General features: G+C 41.7%; 1 protein-coding gene across 3 annotated transcripts in view; it reads left to right on the top strand.

Annotated features, from left to right (window-relative positions):
* The window catches only part of LOC139472497 (serine/arginine repetitive matrix protein 2-like), a 103355-nt gene extending 86232 nt beyond the window's left edge, over positions 1–17123 (top strand). For 2 of the 3 annotated variants that reach the window (XM_071254974.1, XM_071254975.1), the window contains 7 exons: positions 1189–1254; positions 6037–6081; positions 6765–6854; positions 10444–10620; positions 10900–11253; positions 11764–11916; positions 15399–17123. In XM_071254974.1, the coding sequence (XP_071111075.1) occupies positions 1189–1254; positions 6037–6081; positions 6765–6854; positions 10444–10620; positions 10900–11253; positions 11764–11916; positions 15399–15588 (1075 nt within the window). In that variant the 3' untranslated portion in view covers positions 15589–17123. Of the gene's footprint in view, positions 1–1188; positions 1255–6036; positions 6082–6764; positions 6855–10443; positions 10621–10899; positions 11254–11763; positions 11917–12293; positions 12442–15398 lie in introns of all 3 variants that reach the window. The other variant, XM_071254976.1, reaches the window with a different exon arrangement.
* The last annotated feature ends 5517 nt before the right edge of the window (positions 17124–22640 follow it).

The following is a 22640-nucleotide window of genomic DNA, read 5'->3' on the forward strand; positions in this document are numbered from 1 at the left end:
ATGTTTCTAGGTTTGTCAGCACCATACCCGTGCTCGTGGGTTTCACCATAGTGGTAAACGTCTGAGACCTGCATTACTTCAGGCTTTCCTCCCACATTAAGCTGACAAGCCGTGATATAACTGGAATAATGTTAAAAGCGGCGTTAAACCCAACTCACTCACTCACTCACTCACTCACTCACTCACTCACTCACTCACTCACTCACTCACTCACAGTCTTGATTAGGGACAGCTGTGCAACTATCTGGAGGTTGACAGTTCAGGAACAGTTTCTGTGTTCTGGATGATAGACACAGACAGTTTACCTGAAAGATTAACCATGTGCATGTTGTGTGTCAATACTGTCAACAATGACATCACAAGAAGCATCCATAGCTCATGGAAGTGGGATGCATGGTTTCTGAGTAGAGTTGCACAAAGACAATGTTTGTTGTGGAATGACCTGAGGTCAAGTCCCAGCTAGTCACGTTGGAGTAATGAGTATGTCAATTTAGTGGAAGTTATTGTTCGGACTTTGAGTGAAACTGTTTTTATCATTCTATTCATAGTAAAATATTATTTGACACAGTATTAATAATTTCAGTTTGTAATTATCTGCATGTCATATTGTGTCACAATCACTTGCTCCTTAGATTCACAGAACAACTGACCCATGAACATCCGATCGATGCTCATGATGTCAATCACTGGATTGTCTGGTCCAGACTCGATTATTTACAGACCACCATCATGTAGCTGAAATATTGCCGAGTGTGGCATTAAACAACAAACAATCAGAACAACCCTTACAGCAAGTGTACATAGGACTTGAACATGTTTGTAATAGCTGAATACTGGTTATTACTTGATTGTAGTAGATCTGAGCTCATGATATCAATCACTGGATCATTTGGTTCAGACTTGATAACAATTGTGTTGAACTTTGATGTGTCGAACTTACGGTTGTCTTGAAATAAAAGCATGGTCTTTGCATATTCCTTCTCTAGTCCTCCTTTTCGTTTGTGTCGAACCTCCGATAACTCAAAGTATTCACGTAGGTCACTTCAACTTGGACACAACAGGGTTTGACTGTATTTTTTTACCGCCATCAAAAAGCTGAAATACTGCTGAGTGTGGTGTTCATCAACAGTCTTGACACATAGCTACTATGGTCGACCTTTATCAGATTTTTTTCCATTTTCATTGCAGAGAAGCCAGCAGCTCTCCTGAACGAAGAGAAAAGAAAAAGAAATCGAAAAAGCACAAACATGATCGGTAGGCTTTATTACTGGACTTTTGTAATTGTGTTACTTGCCCAGAAACTATCCAGCAGTTTCACCATCTGTCTACATAACTGTTGTTAACCCAAGTATATGGATTTTAGTGGCAACAGATACGGTATGACTTGCATCAACATACCCAAAGTAAAAATGTACCTATATGCACTGTGGTAAATGTTGGCCAATATTTTGTTCATATTTCTGTTGAATTTTTTATTTTGTTATTTGGGGCACTAGCAATTAAATTCCTCCCAGGTCTTACAACATGAGAGTCAACTTTTCGATTGTCAATGTTGTAGTTTCTTTGTTGAATATATTCAACCATTGGTATGTATCAGGCGACATCTAATACCCTGTACTGCAGTCACAAATCTGAATAACACATCTGCACTTCCTGTCGAAAAGTGTCCTTCATAGAACTCTATTGTCTGTATAACAATCTCTCAGCTTTCTGCCCCAGTCATCAAATGGGTTGGTCTGCCTTAGTGCAGACTGATTACTACACAGGGATGTAGCATCGTATCCTCCACCATCTGCTGCCCCCGCATCAACATGGTGATGGCCCTCCTCACCAGCCTAACATCCTCCCAACTTGACACCCAAGATGCATTCCTCCCTTTCTGCGTTTGGTTGCAAGGTGCCCTCCCCTCCCTTCTTTCCTGAACTTGACTTAAGTCCCAAGATGCATTCCTCCCTTGTGTTTGGTTGCAAGGTGCTTTCCTGATCAAACTTAGGTCCCAAGAAGTATACCCCCCGTTTTGTTTTGGTAAGAGATAACTTGTGTTGGGTCCCAAGAAGTATACCCCCAGTTTTGTTTTGGTAGGAGGTAACTTGTGTTAGGTCCCAAGAAGTCTGTCAGTTCAAGAGACCCACTCTTTTGTTTCCCCCATCCTTCGTGCTGGGGGCCAGGCGGTGGAGGAGGATGCCTGCAGGATTTTGAAACATGTGCTTGGATTTAATTCCTATTGCCCGAATTCACACTCATTACATCTGATTCCCTCATTTCTCTTTTTGTTTTATTTGTTGCAGCACTCTGTAATGAGGAAAAGTTGTATGTGCTTTTGTTGCTTTGTTGCCATGGTTACATGTGGTTGTTTGCAAATTGCTAACTCAAGAAACACTCAGTTTGAACTAGAGTTAAAGCAGCTGTTGCTTTGGAGATGTGTCAGACACTTGATGCAGCCACAAGCCCCCAAAGCGGCCATTTTACCTCATACAAATTTATTGATATCCAAGTTACAAATTTTATTTCACAAGTCTTTCACATTCAAATATATGGCTGATATAAAGGTTTATTCATAGTTTAAAGTTGACAAAGTTTAATCTTGTTCGGTGAAGTAAAGGTAAATGCGTGTGTAAGTGAAGTGTTGAAGAGCATAGCTCCCACACGCTGGTGGCCGGCCAGTGGGGCCTGCGACATCACGTTCTTATCGACATGTGGGGGTCTCTCCCTCATCTTTCCTCACACACTCATAACATTTTCCTGTACTTTGGAGCAGAATAAATCAGGAATATTTCAAACCTGGATATATGATTGAGGTATTTCTGTTCAAAACCATGATGAATTAGATTGGTAACATATGTTCTTGTTGGGGTATTCTTGTATTCTCATGAGAGATTTAAACATTGAATTAAGAGTTGTGTGGCACCTTTGCAAATTAACAACTGCTCAAATGGGCTTAGACCATGATTGATCTAGTGTTCTGTACGCTCTTGAAGAGACAGGTCAGAATGTTGTTCAGATGTTCTGCTCCACAGATGGGTGTGTATCATGTGTGAGGGGTTTCACACACAGATGGGTGTGTATCAAGTGTGAGGGGTTTCACACACAGATGGGTGTGTATCAAGTGTGAGGGGTTTCATTCGCTCCCTGTTTCAGAGTGTATGTTGTTTTAGAGGTTTGCAAGCAGCCACCAACATGAATGTGTTTCCTCCGTGTGTTTGCACTCACATTTATCTACTTGTATCTCAATGGTTAAGCATTATAATGTAAATAATATATTTCATTTCAAGATCACATTGAATTGAAAGCAGTACTGTATAACATAATAATACAAATCCTTATTTGCCAATTTTGCTTTTTGTTATAATATGATACAAGAAAAGTTAAACTTGGAAAATATTGAATGTTATTTTTCTTCATGTTCATATTCACATACTATACAAATACTTGGTTTACATGTCTTAATTTTGTTCTTAAATAGTTGTGATGTATATTATATATCTCCTACCTTCAGCTGTTACATCATTGTCATCTTACATGCTTCACCTCAGCTCTATCATGAGTTTTTGCATGACAATGACTTCTTACTAACATGCATATTATAAACCACAGAAAATCTCTATGAAAAATAAAATGTATACTGCAAGCATTGCATCTAACTGCACAAAACATCCTTAATGTTCCACCATTTGTGTGATGCAAACGTATCCACGCCGGCAAGAGGTAAGCTAAAGACAGTGTTGATGTTTCTATGATTAAAGGCAAGGGGATGTCGGAGATGTTCACACATGTATTTCGTCATTTATAAGTTTTTTTTCTCTTTTTCCAATGCCTTTCACTCACTGAAATCATAGCTATCTGGCATGTTGACTAAGGTAATATTTCTGATCATTGTACAACTCAGACTTTTATATGCCGATCATCTTCGTCACGGTTCATCAGTCAAGTCTCTGTTAAACTCAAGTTATGTTGCATGCATCCAATGATATTACAAATGTTCCTGTATTTTTGTCACATGTAAACGCTGTGTGCTCAGTATTCTGACTCTGTGGAGAGATATAAAGAGATATTTTCCACTCTAGACTTGTTGGTTTGTTTTTAAAAGCAATACTGCTGTAACAGTTTGGCTTCCTAGACGATAGGCGGTGATGGGTTTGTAGATGAGTCAAGTCGGGTGCACGAACACTTAGTAAACACATGTGAATCAACAATATGGTGATCAAGTACCATTACAGTGTATGCTCGATGAAAACTAAAATTGATATACAGTCTTGAATTCATGCATAACATATATCTTCTCACTAACAATAAGGTATTCCATGGCTTTTTATTTTGATGTTTTTTTATCTGTCATGAATTATTATTCAGATTGTTTGATTCTTTCGTTATTGAATGTCCATTTTATGCTGTCAAAATAGCATCATTTCAAATACAAGTATTGTGATAAAAAGTTTGTATCAGTCATACTTGGGAAAAACAGCCCATGATTTCCATGTAATTGTCTCAGTTATTGTATGATCCTTATTTTTTCCAAGCAACACGGAAAATACATCATTGTAAATTTTGATTTTCTATAATTTGTATTTCATGGAGTCAGCTCTTAATAAAACCAAACAATTCTATGAGAAGCCTAACTTCCTGACAGACAGAATCAATGAATGTCATAACAACTCCGATACAAACATCAGTAGCTCTGTTGTAACTGAAGATCAGAACATTTGTAGAACAGTAGTTACTGGGTGGATTATCTTTTCCTAGTTCAACTGTTCTCCACTAGGGGATTGATGGAAGGAGCTGCCATTTTGTTTTGGGGCACAAATCTACAAAGTACCTTTTCTAACTGACTCAAATACTCATTTAGTTGTTTTATTTTATTGTTAAAAGTAAATTGTAAGATGTGTGAACGTGAAAGGCAGTTGAACTTGGATGAGGTATTTCCTTGGAGAGTTAACGGTAGTGAGAAGTGTGGGTGACATACTGGTGACCTAGCTACCATGCCGTCTATACATGTACATCTCAATACGGTGTGCCTCCTTTTTTGAATGCCCCCTCTGCTTTTGATGTAAGAGATAAGGTAAGACAGAAATATATGTATCTGTTGTTTTCTTCCCTTCACTTCGTTGTGTCTCAAACCCAGTTTGGATAAACTCTAACAAACAAAAATGCATAATTTGTGGCAGTTTTAGACAATTAATCACATCCGTCGCTGTCAAGAATAGCAGACGATGTTTACAATTAACTGCTGCTGTTACAGTAAATCTCTTTCTATTCCAGTGTGTTATATTGGAATTCGGGATTGGGGATGGTGATAGGTATTTTGCTACAATATCCATAGAACAGTGTTGGACATATTTTCAAATATTTAAATTCCTTCCAGTGGAAGAATAGTGCTTGTCTGGAATCGTTCTTACCTGGTATGGATTATCCTCGATCAGCATTTTTCTATGGACAGAATTTCTGTGTAGATATATCAGCACTAATTTCTCCAAGTCCAGATACATCAGTCTGGCATTGCATGGTTTTCTTGTTGTAAATTATATCCAGTAATGGCTCTAGATGGCCACCATTGATTCAAGACACATCTGGCAAACATTGACAAGTCAGGTTGCCATGGGAATTGCATCTATTGTAGATTGGTAGTGTTAAATCAACAAGCTTGCTACATAAAGATCATATAGCCAGCTAGTCACACATCTCTCAAGCATGCTTTCTGTAACCAAGGCTTTGTTCAAGATTGACCAGATACACGTCAGCTTGACGGCATTTATCTGCTTACTGTAAATACATCAATCTTAATTATGTGCTTGTCCAGATCCGCTTGAGAATACATTGCAGCCCTGGACATGAATAATATACTAATATTAAAGTTGACCTTACTAATTGCATGTATTGATAGAACAGTGTAGTTGACTAACTGGACTTTGGTTTTGACCACAAGGGAAGGTAACCCTGATTTGTGAGTGTTTGTCTTCCTGGCACTGTGTTTGGTTACGTACAGGGCCCACAGGCTTTCAAGCAGGAGCACTGTCTCATTTGATTATCTTTCTTTTTCAGCTCTGAATCTAAGAAAAATAAGAAAAGTAAAAGACGGCGAAAAAGGTAAGCTTGGTTGCAAGTTCAGAGTGAGTGCTTTGCCCAGACATGTATCGTGGCAGTCTAGTGCCTTGCTTCTAAATGCAAGGGGGATATAGGAATCGGTGCTGTCCGTCTGTCAGGTTTTCATATAACTGAACTCTTGAAATCATCATTCAGCCAATTCACTCACAAATACCCTTGAATGAATTCCTTGCATGTGAGAGAGAGAGAGAGAGAGACACACACACACACACACACACACACACACACACACACACACACACACACACACACACACACACACACACACACACACACACACACACACACACACACACACACACACACACACACACACACACACACACACACACACACACACACACACACAGAGAAGAGTGTGTAAAATTATAGCCACCAAGTCGGTGTGTTTCCAAATGTGTATATCTGACATTATCCACTGAGTGGGTCTATGTAGAGAGATAAGCAGGTAATTGTTACAAGAGTGTATATATATAATGTTATCCACTGAGTGGGTCTATGTAGAGAGATAAGCAGGTAATTGTTACAAGAGTGTATATATAATGTTATCCACTGAGTGGGTCTATGTAGAGAGATAAGCAGGTAATTGTTACAAGAGTGTATATATAATGTTTTCCACTGAGTGGGTGTATGTAGAGAGATTAGCAGGTGACTGTATTTTACAGGAGTGAAGAAAAGAAGAAGCGGAGGAGAAGGAAAGAGTCATCCAGCTCAGACTCAGACTCAGATTCGGACTCGGAATCGGACTCAGGAAGGTGGGTTCTTGGACACAACAGAGTTGAGGAAGGTTCTGGGAATAAATTATGGAATCTGAGTACAATCAGTCAGGGGACTCACTGTGTACCCACCATGTTCCTATTGGTTCACTGTAAGACCAGCCCACCCTGTTCCTATTGGTTCATTGTAAGACCAGCCCACCATGGGGAGGCCAGGGCAGAAATGGTCTCCAGTCACGTGTGTGCTGGTCACAAAAGGGTCACAGCTGCACCAGTGGACCATCAGACTCAATGACTGAGTATCATGTCACATTCAAACCCTGATGTAGTCTCATGACATGTTTGAAAAGACAAGCCCACTCTGACAGCCTGCATCCCAGCAGGGATATATTACGGTTTATTTCTCCCCTGACCTAAAAGGGTAGTGGTATATAGTTGTGCCCAGGAAATCCTTCCATCTATCCGTCCGTCCGAGGACATTTTGTATGTGACCTATAACTTGAAGTGTACTGCATAGATTCTTTTCAAACTTTGTGAACATTTCTACATCAATAAGAGAGCTTCAGTGCGAAGTTTCATTTCAATATTTACATTATCTGAAACAAATACCGCTATTTTAAATATTTTTATTTCAACATTTGTTTGAACTATAACTCGAGAACTACTTCCTGGATGTGCACTTTCTTTACTTATATGAGAGGTGCAGTGAAAAGTTTGATTTCAATCAATTTCACTCAATATAAGTGGATTTGCTGAGAAAATTTTCATAATTTGTAAAGGGCAAAGCATGTTGATGATGCTCCAGTGCATCTGTCAATCATGCTAACCTTAGGGTATATTACTGTACTTTAAGAAAAAACGGCTCAAACATTAAGCCATCAATGTCTTGAAAATCAGAATTGTTCAGCTGATGTTTGAGTCAAGGTTGGGGGGTATTAGTGAGTCCTGCTGACCTTTTGCCTTGTTAATATTTGTTTTATTCTGTTCTTTTTGTAGTTTGTGTTTAATGTCATAAATTGAATATTGGGGTAACCTTTCATTTTTCGTTGGATATTGAACCCGAAAGGAATGATTAACTTCTGATTTTCTGATTACTTTGAGTTTTCTCTTTCTGATAAATCTTAAGTAACCTGTAATCTTATGTCTGTATCTACAAGTCTGTGGGGCGCCGGTGGCCGTCGTCCAAGTCGTCCGAGTAGTTGTCATTCTTTGTTGTGTCCTTTGGGCACACCTTAAACCTGTCATTATTGGTTCGAATCCCGGTTCGTCCTGATTGTGTTTTTAGGTTTGTCAGCACCATACCCATGCTCGTGGGTTTCACCAAAGTGGTATCCGTCTCTAACCCGCATCACATTAAACTTCACTCCCACATTATGCTGACACGCCATGACATAGGAGGAAAAGTGTTCAGAGCAGCATTATACCTACCTCACTCACTCACTCACTCACTCACTCACTCACACTCTCGCTCACTCACACTCTCGGTCGCTCACTCACTCACACACTCTCGCTCACTCACTCACTCTCTCTCACTCACTCACTCATGCACTCTCACTCACTCACTCACTCACTCACTCATGCACTCTCTCTCACTCACTCACTCACTCACTCACACACTCTCGCTCGCTCACTCACACACTCTCGCTCGCTCACTCACACTCAATCACTCACTCACTCACTCACTCTCTCTCACTCACTCACTCACTCATGCACTCTCACTCACTCACACACTCACTCACGCTCACTCACACACTCTCGCTCGCTCGCTCACTCACACACTCCCGCTCACTCACACACTCTCGCTCACTCACACTCACTCACACACTCGCTTGCTCACCTCACACTCACTCTCACACACACTCACTCACTCACTCACTCCTCACTTGCTCACTCACACTCACTTGCTCACTCACACACTCGCTCACTCATGCACTCTCAATCACTCACTCACTCTCTCTCACTCACTCACTCAATAACTCACTCACGCACTCTCACTCACTCACTCACTCTCTCTCACTCACTCACTCACTCACTCACTCACTCACGCACTCTCACTCACTCACACACTCACTCACTCTCACTCACTCACTCACTCACTCACGCACTCTCACTCACTCACACACTCACTCACTCACTCACACTCTCGCTCCCTCACACACTCCCGCTCACTGACTCACGCTCGCTCACACACAGACTCTCGCTCACTCACACTCACTCTCACTCACACACTCGCTTGCTCACCTCACACTTACTCTCACACACACACTCACTCACTCACTCACTCACTCACTCACTCCTTCTCACTTGCTCACTCACACTCACTTGCTCACACACACTCTCGCTCACTCATGCACTCTCACTCACTCACTCACTCCTTCTCACTTGCTCACTCATGCACTCTCATTCACTCACACACTCTCGCTCACTCATGCACTCTCATTCACTCACTCACACACTCTCGCTCACACACTCACTCACACACTCTCGCTCACTCATATTCAGAGTCTCATAAGTTCTTTTTGTTCACCAGGAAATGTGGAAAAGTTTTTTGCGGCTGTTTACACAGATATTTCATTTGTCTTGATTGATGTGGTTGTCATTCAACACAACGTGGAAACAGTTTCTAGATAAACAACAACTAAATCTTCTGTATTTAATCACATCATTTCGAGGTATTGAGAAGATGAAAAACAAATAAAATAACAATTTAAAACATGCTTTTTTTTAGAGATATTGTAGGAGACTGGACAGTCACATGACGTGGTGAACCACTAATGACAAGGGAAAGAATAAATATTTCTCATTTTTCAGATTTTGTGTTGTTGAAATTTGGTTGCGCTGAAAACACCCAGTCTAACATGTGCACAAGTTCTTACAGAGTTGTCCTGTTTCGCAATCGTTCAGTATACTGAATAATGTATTATTAAGTGACAATTACATTTGTACACTTGATGTTGGAAGATAATTGATTTCCGATATTGACTGTAGGTAGTATTGATCAGCATGTTGTCATTGGAATTCCACATAGAATAGGGTTATCTGGTGGCCGCCTTAGAATTCCAAATATGAACACTGCAGATGCGAGTCCCATGGTGCAGGGGTGGTTGGCTAGCCTCGTGGTTAAAGCATTCGCTCGTCACACTGAAGACCCAGGTTCGATTCCCTACATGATTACAATGTATGAAGCCAATTTCTGATGTCCCCGCTGTGATGTTGCTGATATATTGCTAAAAGTGGCGTCAAATAAAAACTCACTCACTCACTCACTCACTCACTCACTCACTCACTCACTCACTCAGCCTTCCGTTAGTCTTGGTTGTTCAGCCAGCAGTACAAGGGAAACAAAGGCGTAACATGATTATGATGTAAAGATGTTTGAAAACAATGAAGGACAAAGACATGCATGTATAGGCAGCTCCCTATGTTTGTTTTATGATGAGTCCTGATTCCACCTTCTACAGGAAAGCATGTATAACCAGTTCCAATGTATTTTCACCATTTTCCAAGGACTTTTGTTTGACCATGCCCTTGTTGACTGGAATCTTATATGACCTTGACCTTGTTGGCTGGAAGGTTGTGTAACTTTTGACCTGAATGTTATATGACCTTGACCTTTTCCTTGTTACAGTTCCTCCTCGGCAGCTTCCCCCGACAGAAATGGAAAGACAAGGAAGTCCTCCCATCACTCACCCTCCCCAGCTAAACCCCCTGCTGACAGGGTTTGCCCCCCAGAGCACCGACCTTCCCCTGCATCCAGATCAAAGAGAGCCAATTCGGAATCGGAATCGGACAAATCCCCTCCAAGGTAGGAACAGTCTTCCTCAAAGATTTGTCTGTGTAGTGAATCATAAAACCTTTGCCTACAAAATTTGACAAATGATATTTAGTTAAATATCCTAAATTGAATCTGTTTTGAGAGTAGGACTTGAAAGTTTATTATATTTGTGAATATTTATTATATTTGCATGAAAATTTTAGCAGTTCAGATTTCTGATTTGTAACGTCTTGTCATTTTGTTATTAGCTGAAAACTATTTTGTTGATGTGACTTGTGCTTGGGAAACTTACTATCTTCCTGTCAACAGATCAGCAAGACAAAATGGGCACGCTAACACCAAGTCAGGAGACAACAAGCCCAGAAATGGCAAGACAAGCCCTTCACCGAAAAGAAATCGAAGCAAGTCTTTGAGCTACTCTCCTGCTGACCGACGACGGGGAAAGTCGTCACCGTACAAAACCAAATGCAGCAAAGAATCCTCAAGAGGTCGGTCTCCCAAACATGGAGAGAAGAGGCGACACTCCAGGTCCACATCCAGGTCACCTTCAAAGCAGAAGAAGAGGTCACCAGTGAAGAGGTCAAGGAGAAGTTCAAGGTCGCCTACCAATTCTCGGTCACGATCGAGATCCTATTCCAGATCCAGAAGTCGTTCCAGAAAGAGGTATGACAAAGTTCTGATTGTTTGCTTTCATAATATCTATGCATTATCTTGGTATAGACTTTGTAATTGTGAGCAAATGCACCAGTGCATATATTCTAAAACTTGTTGTTAGGTCCAAATGTTTACTTGGAAGATAGTCTTTTGTGTTAGTAAAAAGATCTATTGACACACTTAGTTCTATAGGAAATATTTCTCTGATAGTTTTTTACTTTTATGTTTCCTTTCTACTCAGACTATAATTTCCCCGATGTCAAACTTTGTGACACTTGAGATGGCTTGTTCCCAGTGCTTGTCACGGCCATAAACTCAATGACGAGCAGTTGGCAGCAAGGGCTGCTGGGACTATGAATTGTGGGAAGTATGACCACACATGTCCTTCTGTCAGCTGTGATCATTGATAACACTATCAACCACTAGTTGTCTGTGCCTTGTATTCCTGGGCATGAATGTCCATGAATGTCCATGAGTGATGTTGAATGTTGATTAATGTTGATGAATTACTGAATCCAGGGAAAGGAGCTACTCCCATTCTCGATCTCACAGTCGAAGACGGTCGTACAGTCGCAGCCCAAGCCATGACTCTCGGCGCCGAGAATCACGCAGCCCTTCGATCCGGAGAAGGAAAGGCTCACCGAGTCACTTAGATAAACGCCGGATAACAAGGTGGGGGGTCCTCCATACAGATCCATGTCAGACACAGTGTCAGAGAGAAATAAATGAAGAATTTCCTTTACACAAGTGCCATTAGTTTGTCCATGTATTCATTTTTCTAGCACCTTTCACCATCTGATGTGGGAAGGTCAGCTCATTCCTTACAGTGATGTGTATTCAGTGTTGTGCCACATGTCACACATCGGAGTCAGTATCAATAAATGCACCTCTGTAGTTTCTACACTTTGATTGCTTCTGTTTTACTCTCATTTGGTTTTGTATAAAGTTACAATCTTCTTTTGGGTGTTGTAATCCTCTGTCCTAGCATGTTGTTTTATTTCCACCTTCTTTTATTTTTGGTTTTGTTTTTCTTGCTGTTTGGTGTCTAGGTCGAGATCCAGAGAACGGAAGTATGATGACCGACGTCGATCCCGGTCACGATCATACAACCGGCGATGCTCCCCTTCTCCATATTATCGTTCCAGTAAACGTCCACGAGACAGATACTAAGAATGAAGAAGCTCAAGCCACAACATGGTATTCATTGTTCGCAGTTGGCTTGCAGAGTTTCTACTACTAATGCCTAACACAACCTACTAACCCCTGCTGTCAGACAGGATGAGGGTTGATGGGAAGCCATGTGTCTGATGTATGGCAGTTTGAGATGAGCCCCAATAGCTGATAACTTGAGAATGAGTGGATTAGTTTAGTAACTCTGGAACGCTGAGTGATGTGGTTGTGACATTGACACTAACAGAGTGGAAGCATCGGCAGATGTGTGTGAAGCTGAAGTGGATGATTACTGTTACACTTGTGCATGCATTATATATTTCTGAAAACGTGTGATTTGAGTTTGTTTGGAGGCACAGGAAAGTGCTTTTATTATCCCAACCTGGCTTCCACAGGAGATAGTGCTTGGGTGAGATCCTGGCAGATATTGCTACAAAGAAACTGCAGCACAATGCCGTGCAGACCATTGTGATGTCATTGGTTATCATGACATCACAATCAAATGACATCACTAATCCCACTTCCACTAACGCTAGTCAGCTGTACCTTGTACACTAGATAAACTGGTTATTAATTTTTACAAACTAAAAAAAGTGTATTGACATGATTGCAATGGATACATGGAATACAGCACTAACATTGGAGTACACTATTCCAGTGTATTACGTCATCAGCTAAATAATCAGTCCACACTATTCCAGTGTATTACGTCATCAGCTAAATAATCAGTCCGCACTATTCCAGTGTATTACGTCATCAGCTAAATAATCAGTCCACACTATTCCAGTGTATTACGTCATCAGCTAAATAATCAGTCCGCACTATTCCAGTGTATTACGTCATCAGCTAAATAATCAGTCCGCACTATTCCAGTGTATTACGTCATCAGCTAAATAATCAGTCCACACTATTCCAGTGTATTACGTCATCAGCTAAATAATCAGTCCGCACTATTCCAGTGTATTACGTCATCAGCTAAATAATCAGTCCGCACTATTCCAGTGTATTACGTCATCAGCTAAATAATCAGTCCGCACTATTCCAGTGTATTACGTCATCAGCTAAATAATCAGTCCGCACTATTCCAGTGTATTACGTCATCAGCTAAATAATCAGTCCACACTATTCCAGTGTATTACGTCATCCGCTAAATAATCAGTCCACACTATTCCAGTGTATTACGTCATCAGCTAAATAATCAGTCCGCACTATTCCAGTGTATTACGTCATCAGCTAAATAATCAGTCCACACTATTCCAGTGTATTATGTCATCAGCTAAATAATCAGTCAGCTCTATTCCAGTGTATTACGTCATCAGCTAAATAATCAGTCCGCACTATTCCAGTGTATTACGTCATCAGCTAAATAATCAGTCAGCTCTATTCCAGTGTATAACCTCACCCTGTAAATAATCAAGACCAGGAAAACCAGTGACTAGAAACAGGCAAAGCCCCACACCATTGGCAGCCTTGAGATTATCTGTTGTATCAGACTCTGGGGACCCTGACTATTTAGTCCTCAGGGCCATGACACGGACAGATGTTCATGGCCTATTTGGGCCTGATTTCAAAGACTGTTCACTGATGTACATCAGTTATTCCCGAAAGTTTTGTTAGATTCACTGCACTGTTCTCTGGTGTTCAACAAGTATACAAGGTTTTAGGTGATGCACAAGTGTAGGGATTGGACGCAGAAAAAGAATATACTGCGTCATTTATGGGTGTCTGTTATTTCATCCATCAATCACGACCACTATCCACATGCTTATTGATTCATTTCAGGCTCTAAAGTAATTATCTAAACATACAGTACTCTACACCATTACATTACCATACAGGGCCCTCATATTGCCTGTGCAATAATTAATTGGGCATGTCATCGTATCCCAAATGCGTGGATTGAAGCTCATGCTGTCAATCACTTGATTGTCTGGTCCAGACTCCATTATTTACAGACCGCCGTCTTATAGCTGAAATTTTGCTGAGTGCAACATTAAACAAACAAACAAACATGTTTACAACCATTGGATCATTCTTGCTGAACCATGTGGCTAACGCAGCTTCAGCATCATGTTTTGCGTGCTGCGTGATGTTTCTTGCTGCGTGATGTTTCTTGCTGCGTGATGTTTCTTGCTGTGTGATGTTATTTTGCTGCATGATATTATTTTGCTGCATGATATTATTTTGCTGGTATATTTGGTGTTGGATGTTGATAGTCGCACCATCTGCGACATAATCTAGATTGTGTTTCTTGCTGTGTTTAACAGTCCGTAACTCAGGCAGTTTAATGCCACACAAGACATTTGCTATCTCAAACACTAGTTTCTCTCGCTAACATTTTATATAGGAGTTATTTTACTGAAAGTGCTGACTGTCCTACCAGAGATTGAATAATGTTTTTTGGTTAAGGCCACACGTTTTGTATTGTTTGTTTCATGGACAGCAACCCCTACTGAAAAACAGCTGGAAAAGAAATAAATTAAACATAAACAAATTCATTTTTTATTATGTCTCTGCTAGAATGATAGATCCTCTTATACAATATAAAATATTATACAAATTTCATGTCTTCATCTCTATTCAAACTTCAAGAAGCCAACTGCAGTTTGAACTCCACTGCAGAATGACTTTCATGTAATTAAATAAATGCTTGACATCGCTATTTATTTTGATTTTGATTTTGACTGACCTTGTGTGGAAAACTGGAATAAATATGTGAAGAAAAAATTATGAAAGTGTGGCCCAGTTTCTTTCTTTCTCTATTGAGTGTCTATCAACATCATGAAAATAGACTTAGTTTTCTTGAGTATGTGTAAAATTGCAAATATTACCGGTACTATCGATATGTAATGTTTACAAATTTGATATTACAATAATTGCTGACTTTGCCAGTGATGTGTGACAAAGAAGCTGAAGTGGATGAAAGTCATTTCTGAAAGAAATTGCTGTCAGTGTTTAACAAATAATTTGTCTTTCCTTTCCAGTGCAAGAAAACGACCAGTCCCCTACTACAGGCCCTCTCCCCCCTCCCCCAGCTCCGACGACAGCTATAGGTCATACTCCAGGTCAAGGTCAAGGTCGCGTTTCCGTAGTCGTAGTCTGAGTCTAACAAAGCGCTACTCTAGGCGGCGGCGTAGCTGGAGCAGCTGCAGTCTTGACAGTCTGAAACACTGAGAAATATCACAAGTTGTAGACACCTTCTCAAATCCCGAGGGGATCACGGCTGGCCCAGTCGTCTTAGCTGCAGTGATTCACTGTGCAGAGTTGCGTCCTTTGGGCACACCAGAAACCAATGATTGTGGTCAGCATCATGCTTGTGGGTTTCACCGAAGTGGTAAACGTCTAAGACTTGCATCACTTCCTGCCACATCAAGCTGACACGCCGTGATAAAACTGGAATACTGTTAACAGCAGGGTTAAACCCAAATATCTCACTCACCGACTCACTCACATCCCAAGCTTTTGTTTCAAAAATGTCAAAATGCCTGCCTCTGTAAGAAGGTCTTAGGCATCTATATCTAGGAATATCGAACAAATATTGAAGTTCCTGGAACAGTTAGAGTACCGTCTGTCTGTGATTCCTCCCTGCCGGGACATCTCCTCAGTGTCAGGGTGCAACTTGTGATATTTCTTGGCTGACCCAACTTTATTTGGTGCAATCGCGATATGGCTGCAATATTGCCGATGCGATGTAAAATTAAACTCACTCAATTATTTGGTGCAATACATCCCAGTGCCCAAACAGCTGTTTTACCTGTGGTAGGGACATTCCCACATGTCTCCTGGAGGTGCTCAGTCGGTCTTAACACTGTACATAACATTTCTACAACACTGGACGGCACAGTTGGATTGAAGACGAGCCGGCTTATCCAAGAGACATGTTGGATCGGTCTGTAGTGCGGCAGTTTGAGCGCTGGGGAGAGGAGAGTTTATGACGATGATGTCATGGCAGGCTACTCGACCTGGCTGGTTTAACATATCAGATTTAAGTTATTGTTCGTTCGGACTGGTCTTTCATTTTACATGTATTTATTTATATGCTATTTATTGCACATGTTGTGGCTTTTGCAACAGTTGTTGGTTTTATTTTCGGTTTTATAAAGATATTTGTTTTATGACTCAACTATGCTGGACCAATTAGAGTTATTTCCCCTTGATTAGAGTTGGCTGGAGTAGCATGAAATGAAACAAACATTGTGTTGGTGTAGGTGAAGATTACTGGCAGTCAATAGCATCCCATGCTTGGTTTGTACCGGGTGTGCGAGTTGGTGTAGGTGAAGATTACTGGCAGTGAATAGCATCCCATGCTTCGTTTGTACTGGGTGTGCGAGTTGGTGTAGGTGAAGATTACTGGCAGTGAATAGCATCCCATGCTTCGTTTGTACCGGTTGTGCGAGTTGGTGTAGGTGAAGATTACTGGCAGTGAATAGCATCCCATGCTTCGTTTGTACTGGGTGTGCGAGTTGGTGTAGGTGAAGATTACTGGCAGTGAATAGCATCCCATGCTTGGTTTGTACTGGGTGTGCGAGTTGGTGTAGGTGAAGATTACTGGCAGTCAATAGCATCCCATGCTTCGTTTGTACTGGGTGTGCGAGTTGGTGTAGGTGAAGATTACTGGCAGTCAATAGCATCCCATGCTTGGTTTGTACCAGGTGTGCGAGTTGGTGTAGGTGAAGATTACTGCCAGTGAATAGCATCCCATGCTTCGTTTGTACTGGGTGTGCGAGTTGGTGTAGGTGAAGATTACTGGCAGTGAATAGCATCCCATGCTTCGTTTGTACTGGGTGTGCGAGTTGGTGTAGGTGAAGATTACTGGCAGTCAATAGCATCCCATGCTTGGTTTGTACCAGGTGTGCGAGTTGGTGTAGGTGAAGATTACTGCCAGTGAATAGCATCCCATGCTTGGGTTGTACCGGGTGTGCGAGTTGGTGTAGGTGAAGATTACTGGCAGTGAATAGCATCCCATGCTTCGTTTGTACCGGGTGTGCGAGTTGGTGTAGGTGAAGATTACTGCCAGTGAATAGCATCCCATGCTTGGGTTGTACCGGGTGTGCGAGTTGGTGTAGGTGAAGATTACTGCCAGTCAATAGCATCCCATGCTTGGTTTGTACCGGGTGTGCGAGTTGGTGTAGGTGAAGATTACTGCCAGTGAATAGCATCCCATGCTTGGTTTGTACCAGGTGTGCGAGTTGGTGTAGGTGAAGATTACTGCCAGTGAATAGCATCCCATGCTTGGTTTGTACCGGGTGTGCGAGTTGGTGTAGGTGAAGATTACTGCCAGTGAATAGCATCCCATGCTTGGTTTGTACCAGGTGTGCGAGTTGGTGTAGGTGAAGATTACTGGCAGTCAATAGCATCCCATGCTTGGTTTGTACCAGGTGTGCGAGTTGGTGTAGGTGAAGATTACTGCCAGTCAATAGGATCCCATGCTTGGTTTGTACCGGGTGTGCGAGTCAATCAAGGGGAGGTAACTCCATGATGACTTTTAACCTCAGTGTAAGTGGGAGATTACCTTCATTATTCACAACAGATGCTGCCAGTCGGCACACATAGAAATCTAAACCTGACTTTTAATGCAAAGTTTCATTTGAATTGATGTTGGTTTGAACCAAAGAAATTCAAAGAGTGAGAGTACATAAAGATTTCATTCCAAGAAATTGCTATTCCCTGCGTTGTACTCAATTATTGTCAACATTTCAAGGCTAAACCACTCATCAGTTCTGTCAGCATCTCACCATCAGATGTCCAAGTCGTGACACCTTCTTGGTGAATGCATCCAATGAGCTGTGTAAATATGCCATGCCCTGAAATGTTCAAGGACTACAGATGTACATATATGTATTCTGATGAGTGCAGAATGCATGGCTCCCCACGGAGGTCGGCTGTACAGACTGGAACGTACGTGACGGTAGTATTAAGGGATGGTATACATTGTACGAGAGGAAATCACCTGTATGTTGTCGTGTTCGTTTTATGTAAACATTGAACCGACTCATTTTAACCCTTGATACCTGCACAAAAGAGATTATGAATTGCATTAACTGTTAACCCTTCACAACTTGTGACCGAAGAGTTGAAAATCCTATTACCATTTTGTTTCTCAAACAAGGGTTATGGTTAAATATATGGATGAACTTAATTTAGTGTTTAATCATGAAGGATTGGGGTGGGTGGGGGGGGTGGGGGGGGGTGGGGGGGTTGTAAGATACAAGATATTGATGACCTGAACAACATGCCCTCATGGTGACATATGATATTGTTATGGCAATCTTTGATCTGGATAGAAATGTGGACGAGACCTTTGGGCAAATGTCCAATCAAGACCACCACATCTTGGTGGTATCATGTTCTGTATACTGTTGCATTGAAACTCATCTGATGGCGCCATTGGTAGTTAGTTGCATTCATCTTAGTGTCACAGGAGGAGGACCTTGTGGGGTCATGTTGGAGGTCATTCAGGCCTTTAGTCTCATTTCCACATCAGCAAAGAATTCTTCCAAAGCTTTAAGGTGTACAGAAAGAACGTGTCCACTGTACACTTTGAAGCTTAAGATGCTGTATTAAATTATGTCTTATGTTAAGAAAGTAGACACATTCTCACCTAAAGACCTTTGTAAGTGTGTCCTTTGTTGGCCTGTGTTGGTCAGATGTGGATCACCCAATCATTGTTAATATGTGCAGATAATTACAAAGTTGTGGAGAGGTAAGTCTGAACAGTAGCAGACTCGGGGGACTCCACATGTAGCAGACTCTCTCATAGCGGGTGTACTCCCTCATAGGGGCTTATCTCTCATAGCGGGTGTACTCTCTCATAGCGGGTGTACTCTCTCATAGCGGGTGTACTCTCTCATAGCAGGTGTACTCTCTCATAGGGGCTGTACTCTCTCATAGGGGCTGTACTCTCTCATAACGGGTGTACTCTCTCATAGCGGGTGTACTCCCTCATAGGGGCTGTACTCTCTCATAACGGGTGTACTCTCTCATAGCGGGTGTACTCCTTCATAGGGGCTGTACTCTCTCATAGCGGGTGTACTCTCTCATAACGGGTGTACTCTCTCATAGCGGGTTTACTCTCTCATAGCGGGTGTACTCTCTCATAGCGGGTGTACTCTCTCATAGCGGGTGTACTCTCTCATAGCGGGTGTACTCCCTCATAGGGGCTGTACTCTCTCATAGCGGGTGTACTCTCTCATAGCAGGTGTACTCTCTCATAGCGGGTGTACTCCCTCATAGGGGCTGTACTCTCTCATAGGGGCTGTACTCTCTCATAGCGGGTGTACTCTCTCATAGCGGGTGTACTCCCTCATAGCGAGTTGACTCTCTCACCCACTCAGTGTAGTGCTGGTGGACAGACATCCCATGTGTGTCCTTCATATTGTACTAGGTGTGGGACGATTCACAATATACATCAAGCATCGATAGGTCTATCATATTGCAGTATCTATACAAAACAAAACATTGTATAGTTAATAGTATGTTAGTGTTAACCGTCACACAGGCAGTTTATTTCAGATTTAAGCTGTTTGTCATCATATTTGTTAAATTTCCACAAGAATCTAAAATCCAGAATCTTTTCTTAACAATCATCTTGTGACATAATGTGTATCCCTCTGGATACTGATATGTATGATATCGTGACCTCATCTCGTACCCCGCACCGTATCGTGAGTCGCCCCAGTCCTGTAGTGTACAAAACTCATTACAGGCACTGTGTATAGCCATGCAGCCACGCTCATGTACGTCTCATTGTACAATAAAACATTCAACATGCTGAGTGTTCTTCTGTCATCTGTTGGTAGCTACTCAAGATAGTCTGGAGGTTGTATTACGTACACTATTCCAGCGTGCATGTAAAGGTCTAAACAAACTGAAGTATATCTGTCCTCACATTTCAAACTACAAAGAAATAGCTCAGTATCCTAAACAAAAGTTGTGTAGCATATTTCAGACAAAGTCTTCCATGTTTGATTTGCAAATATGTTTCAAGCCCGTATATAGGTAAACATGCTTCAGAAACGGACATTTTCAAAGCCACACACACAGAGTTTAATAATGCATGCAGTTTAATGAATTTTTGCCTTTAAACAATATATTACGTGAATACGTGACTAACCACAAGTCCGGGTAGTCCTGTGGGTAGTCCTGTGGGTAGTCCTGTGGGTAGTCCTACTTCATTTCACTGGTGATCATCTTTGTGTTTGCACATAAACCTAACCAGAAATATTTCCCTTGCCTGGTTTCCGAGTTCTGTGTAGGGAGCTGCAGATGGTGGAGGTGACGGGTGCTGTAGCGTTAAGATGTCTTTGTTTAATGCCACATTCAGCGATAGACGACTGTATGAGCAATAGCCCACACGCTGTGATATAGCTGGAATACCCGGAATCCCAAGGAGTAGCAGTGTTGGAGGGTGTCTTACATGTGTCTTACTTCCGCATCTGTCAGAGGATCTTGCTGATATGAGCAGTCGTGAGGTGTATGACTGAAATACTCCAGCTGCCTGCGTATATCGTACTTCCACAAGAAGATTGACTGCCTGCATATGTGGTACTTCCACAAGAAGATTCCGAAAGGATTCACAACCCAACATTTCCAGACAAAACAACTGTATTTCAGCAAATCTAGTTACACAAATTCAGAATATCTTGGAGACATACTGCACACGATCACCATCACCATCAGACATGTAAACAACAATAGTAACAGGAGCATTTCCATTGTTTCAAGAACAAATCAAAGTCCATCTGAAGGAAACATTTTGTTCAACAAATCTGAGTATTTCAAAACGTTGTTGGTTATAACTGAACACACAAAGTCTCAGACAGAATCCTGAAACATTTCTATGCAATTCAACAGGAACTGATTGTAGTGACCATTACCAAATACAAATATTACACAACTCCTGGATGGAGGAAGAAAACATAAAATTTGATTATTGCAACAATTAATTTGAATTATTTATACACAAAAGTGATTATGAAAATGTAAATGCTAAACATTTACACGGAAACGTATCAACGGTCAGGAAGCAAGGATGGAACCTAGAGTCAACACTTGGCCAACATGGTGAACTTGCCAAGGAGTGGCTACCTCGTGTAGTGGGGTATTTGTTCGTGCGTACCTCATGGGTGTGGAGTGCATCAGTACTAACTAACGGAGTGAGGCCGTGGTTGAAACATTGGTTTGGGTCTGGTCATTACTTACCACTTTTTGCAGAGGGAGCAAACTTGTTTTGTTTGTATGTTGTTATACGCTGCACACAGCAATATTCGAGCTATATGACGGGCAGACAATCCTGTGATTGACATCATGAGCATCAATTTACGCAATTAAGATACAATAACATGCATCAACCATGTCAGTGGGCCTGACCACATGATCCCGTAAGTTGCCTCTTACGACAAGCGTGGTCGCCTATTAAGGCAAGCATGGGTTGCTGACGACTTATTCAAATCCAGATCTTCATGGGTCTTGTATCATGAAAAAAAAGGATCAGCAAAACAGGTGCTTGAGTAAAAGAGAAAGAAATACTTTGATTTCATGTGAATCCATCCATTGACAATTTGGTCATGGGTCAAACTTGCTTCAGTTATCAGTTGTGAACAACCAACTGTGACAGCTCTAATAATGTGTGATGGGGAACCTGCCCAAAAAATCTGATGTCGCCCTTTTACTGCAAGTATGGGTTGCTGAAGACCTACTGGTATTCTATGGGTCCTGATACAAGCCTTCGGGTTCCAACTTCCATAAAAACGAGGGGTTTAAACCTAGTGTCTGGCGCTGTAGTGAGAACAGGAATAAAACTTGTGTTTGGCACCATGGTGAGGTGAGTAAACCTAGTGTTTGGCACCATGGTGAAAGGCAGAGTAAACCTAGTGTCTGGCACCATGGTGAGAGGGGAAGTAAACCTAGTGTCTGGCGCCATGGTAAGAAGGGAGTAAACCTAGTGTCTGGCACCATGGTGAGAGGTGAAGTAAACCTAGTGTCTGGCGCCATGGTGAGAAGGGAGTAAACCTAGGGTCTGGCGCCATGATGAGAGGGGAAGTAAACCTAGTGTCTGGCGCCTTGGTGAGAGGGGAAGTAAACCTAGTGTCTGGCGCCATGGTGAGAGAGGAAGTAAACCTAGTGTCTGGCGCCATGGTGAGAAGGGAGTAAACCTAGTGTCTGGCACCATGGTGAGAGGGGAATTAAACCTATCTTCTGGCGCCATGGTGAGAAGGGAGTAAACC

Source organism: Haliotis cracherodii, unplaced genomic scaffold, assembly GCF_022045235.1.
Source record: "Haliotis cracherodii isolate W230 unplaced genomic scaffold, xgHalCrac1.p SCAF_24, whole genome shotgun sequence".
NCBI classification, from domain to species: domain Eukaryota; kingdom Metazoa; phylum Mollusca; class Gastropoda; order Lepetellida; family Haliotidae; genus Haliotis; species Haliotis cracherodii.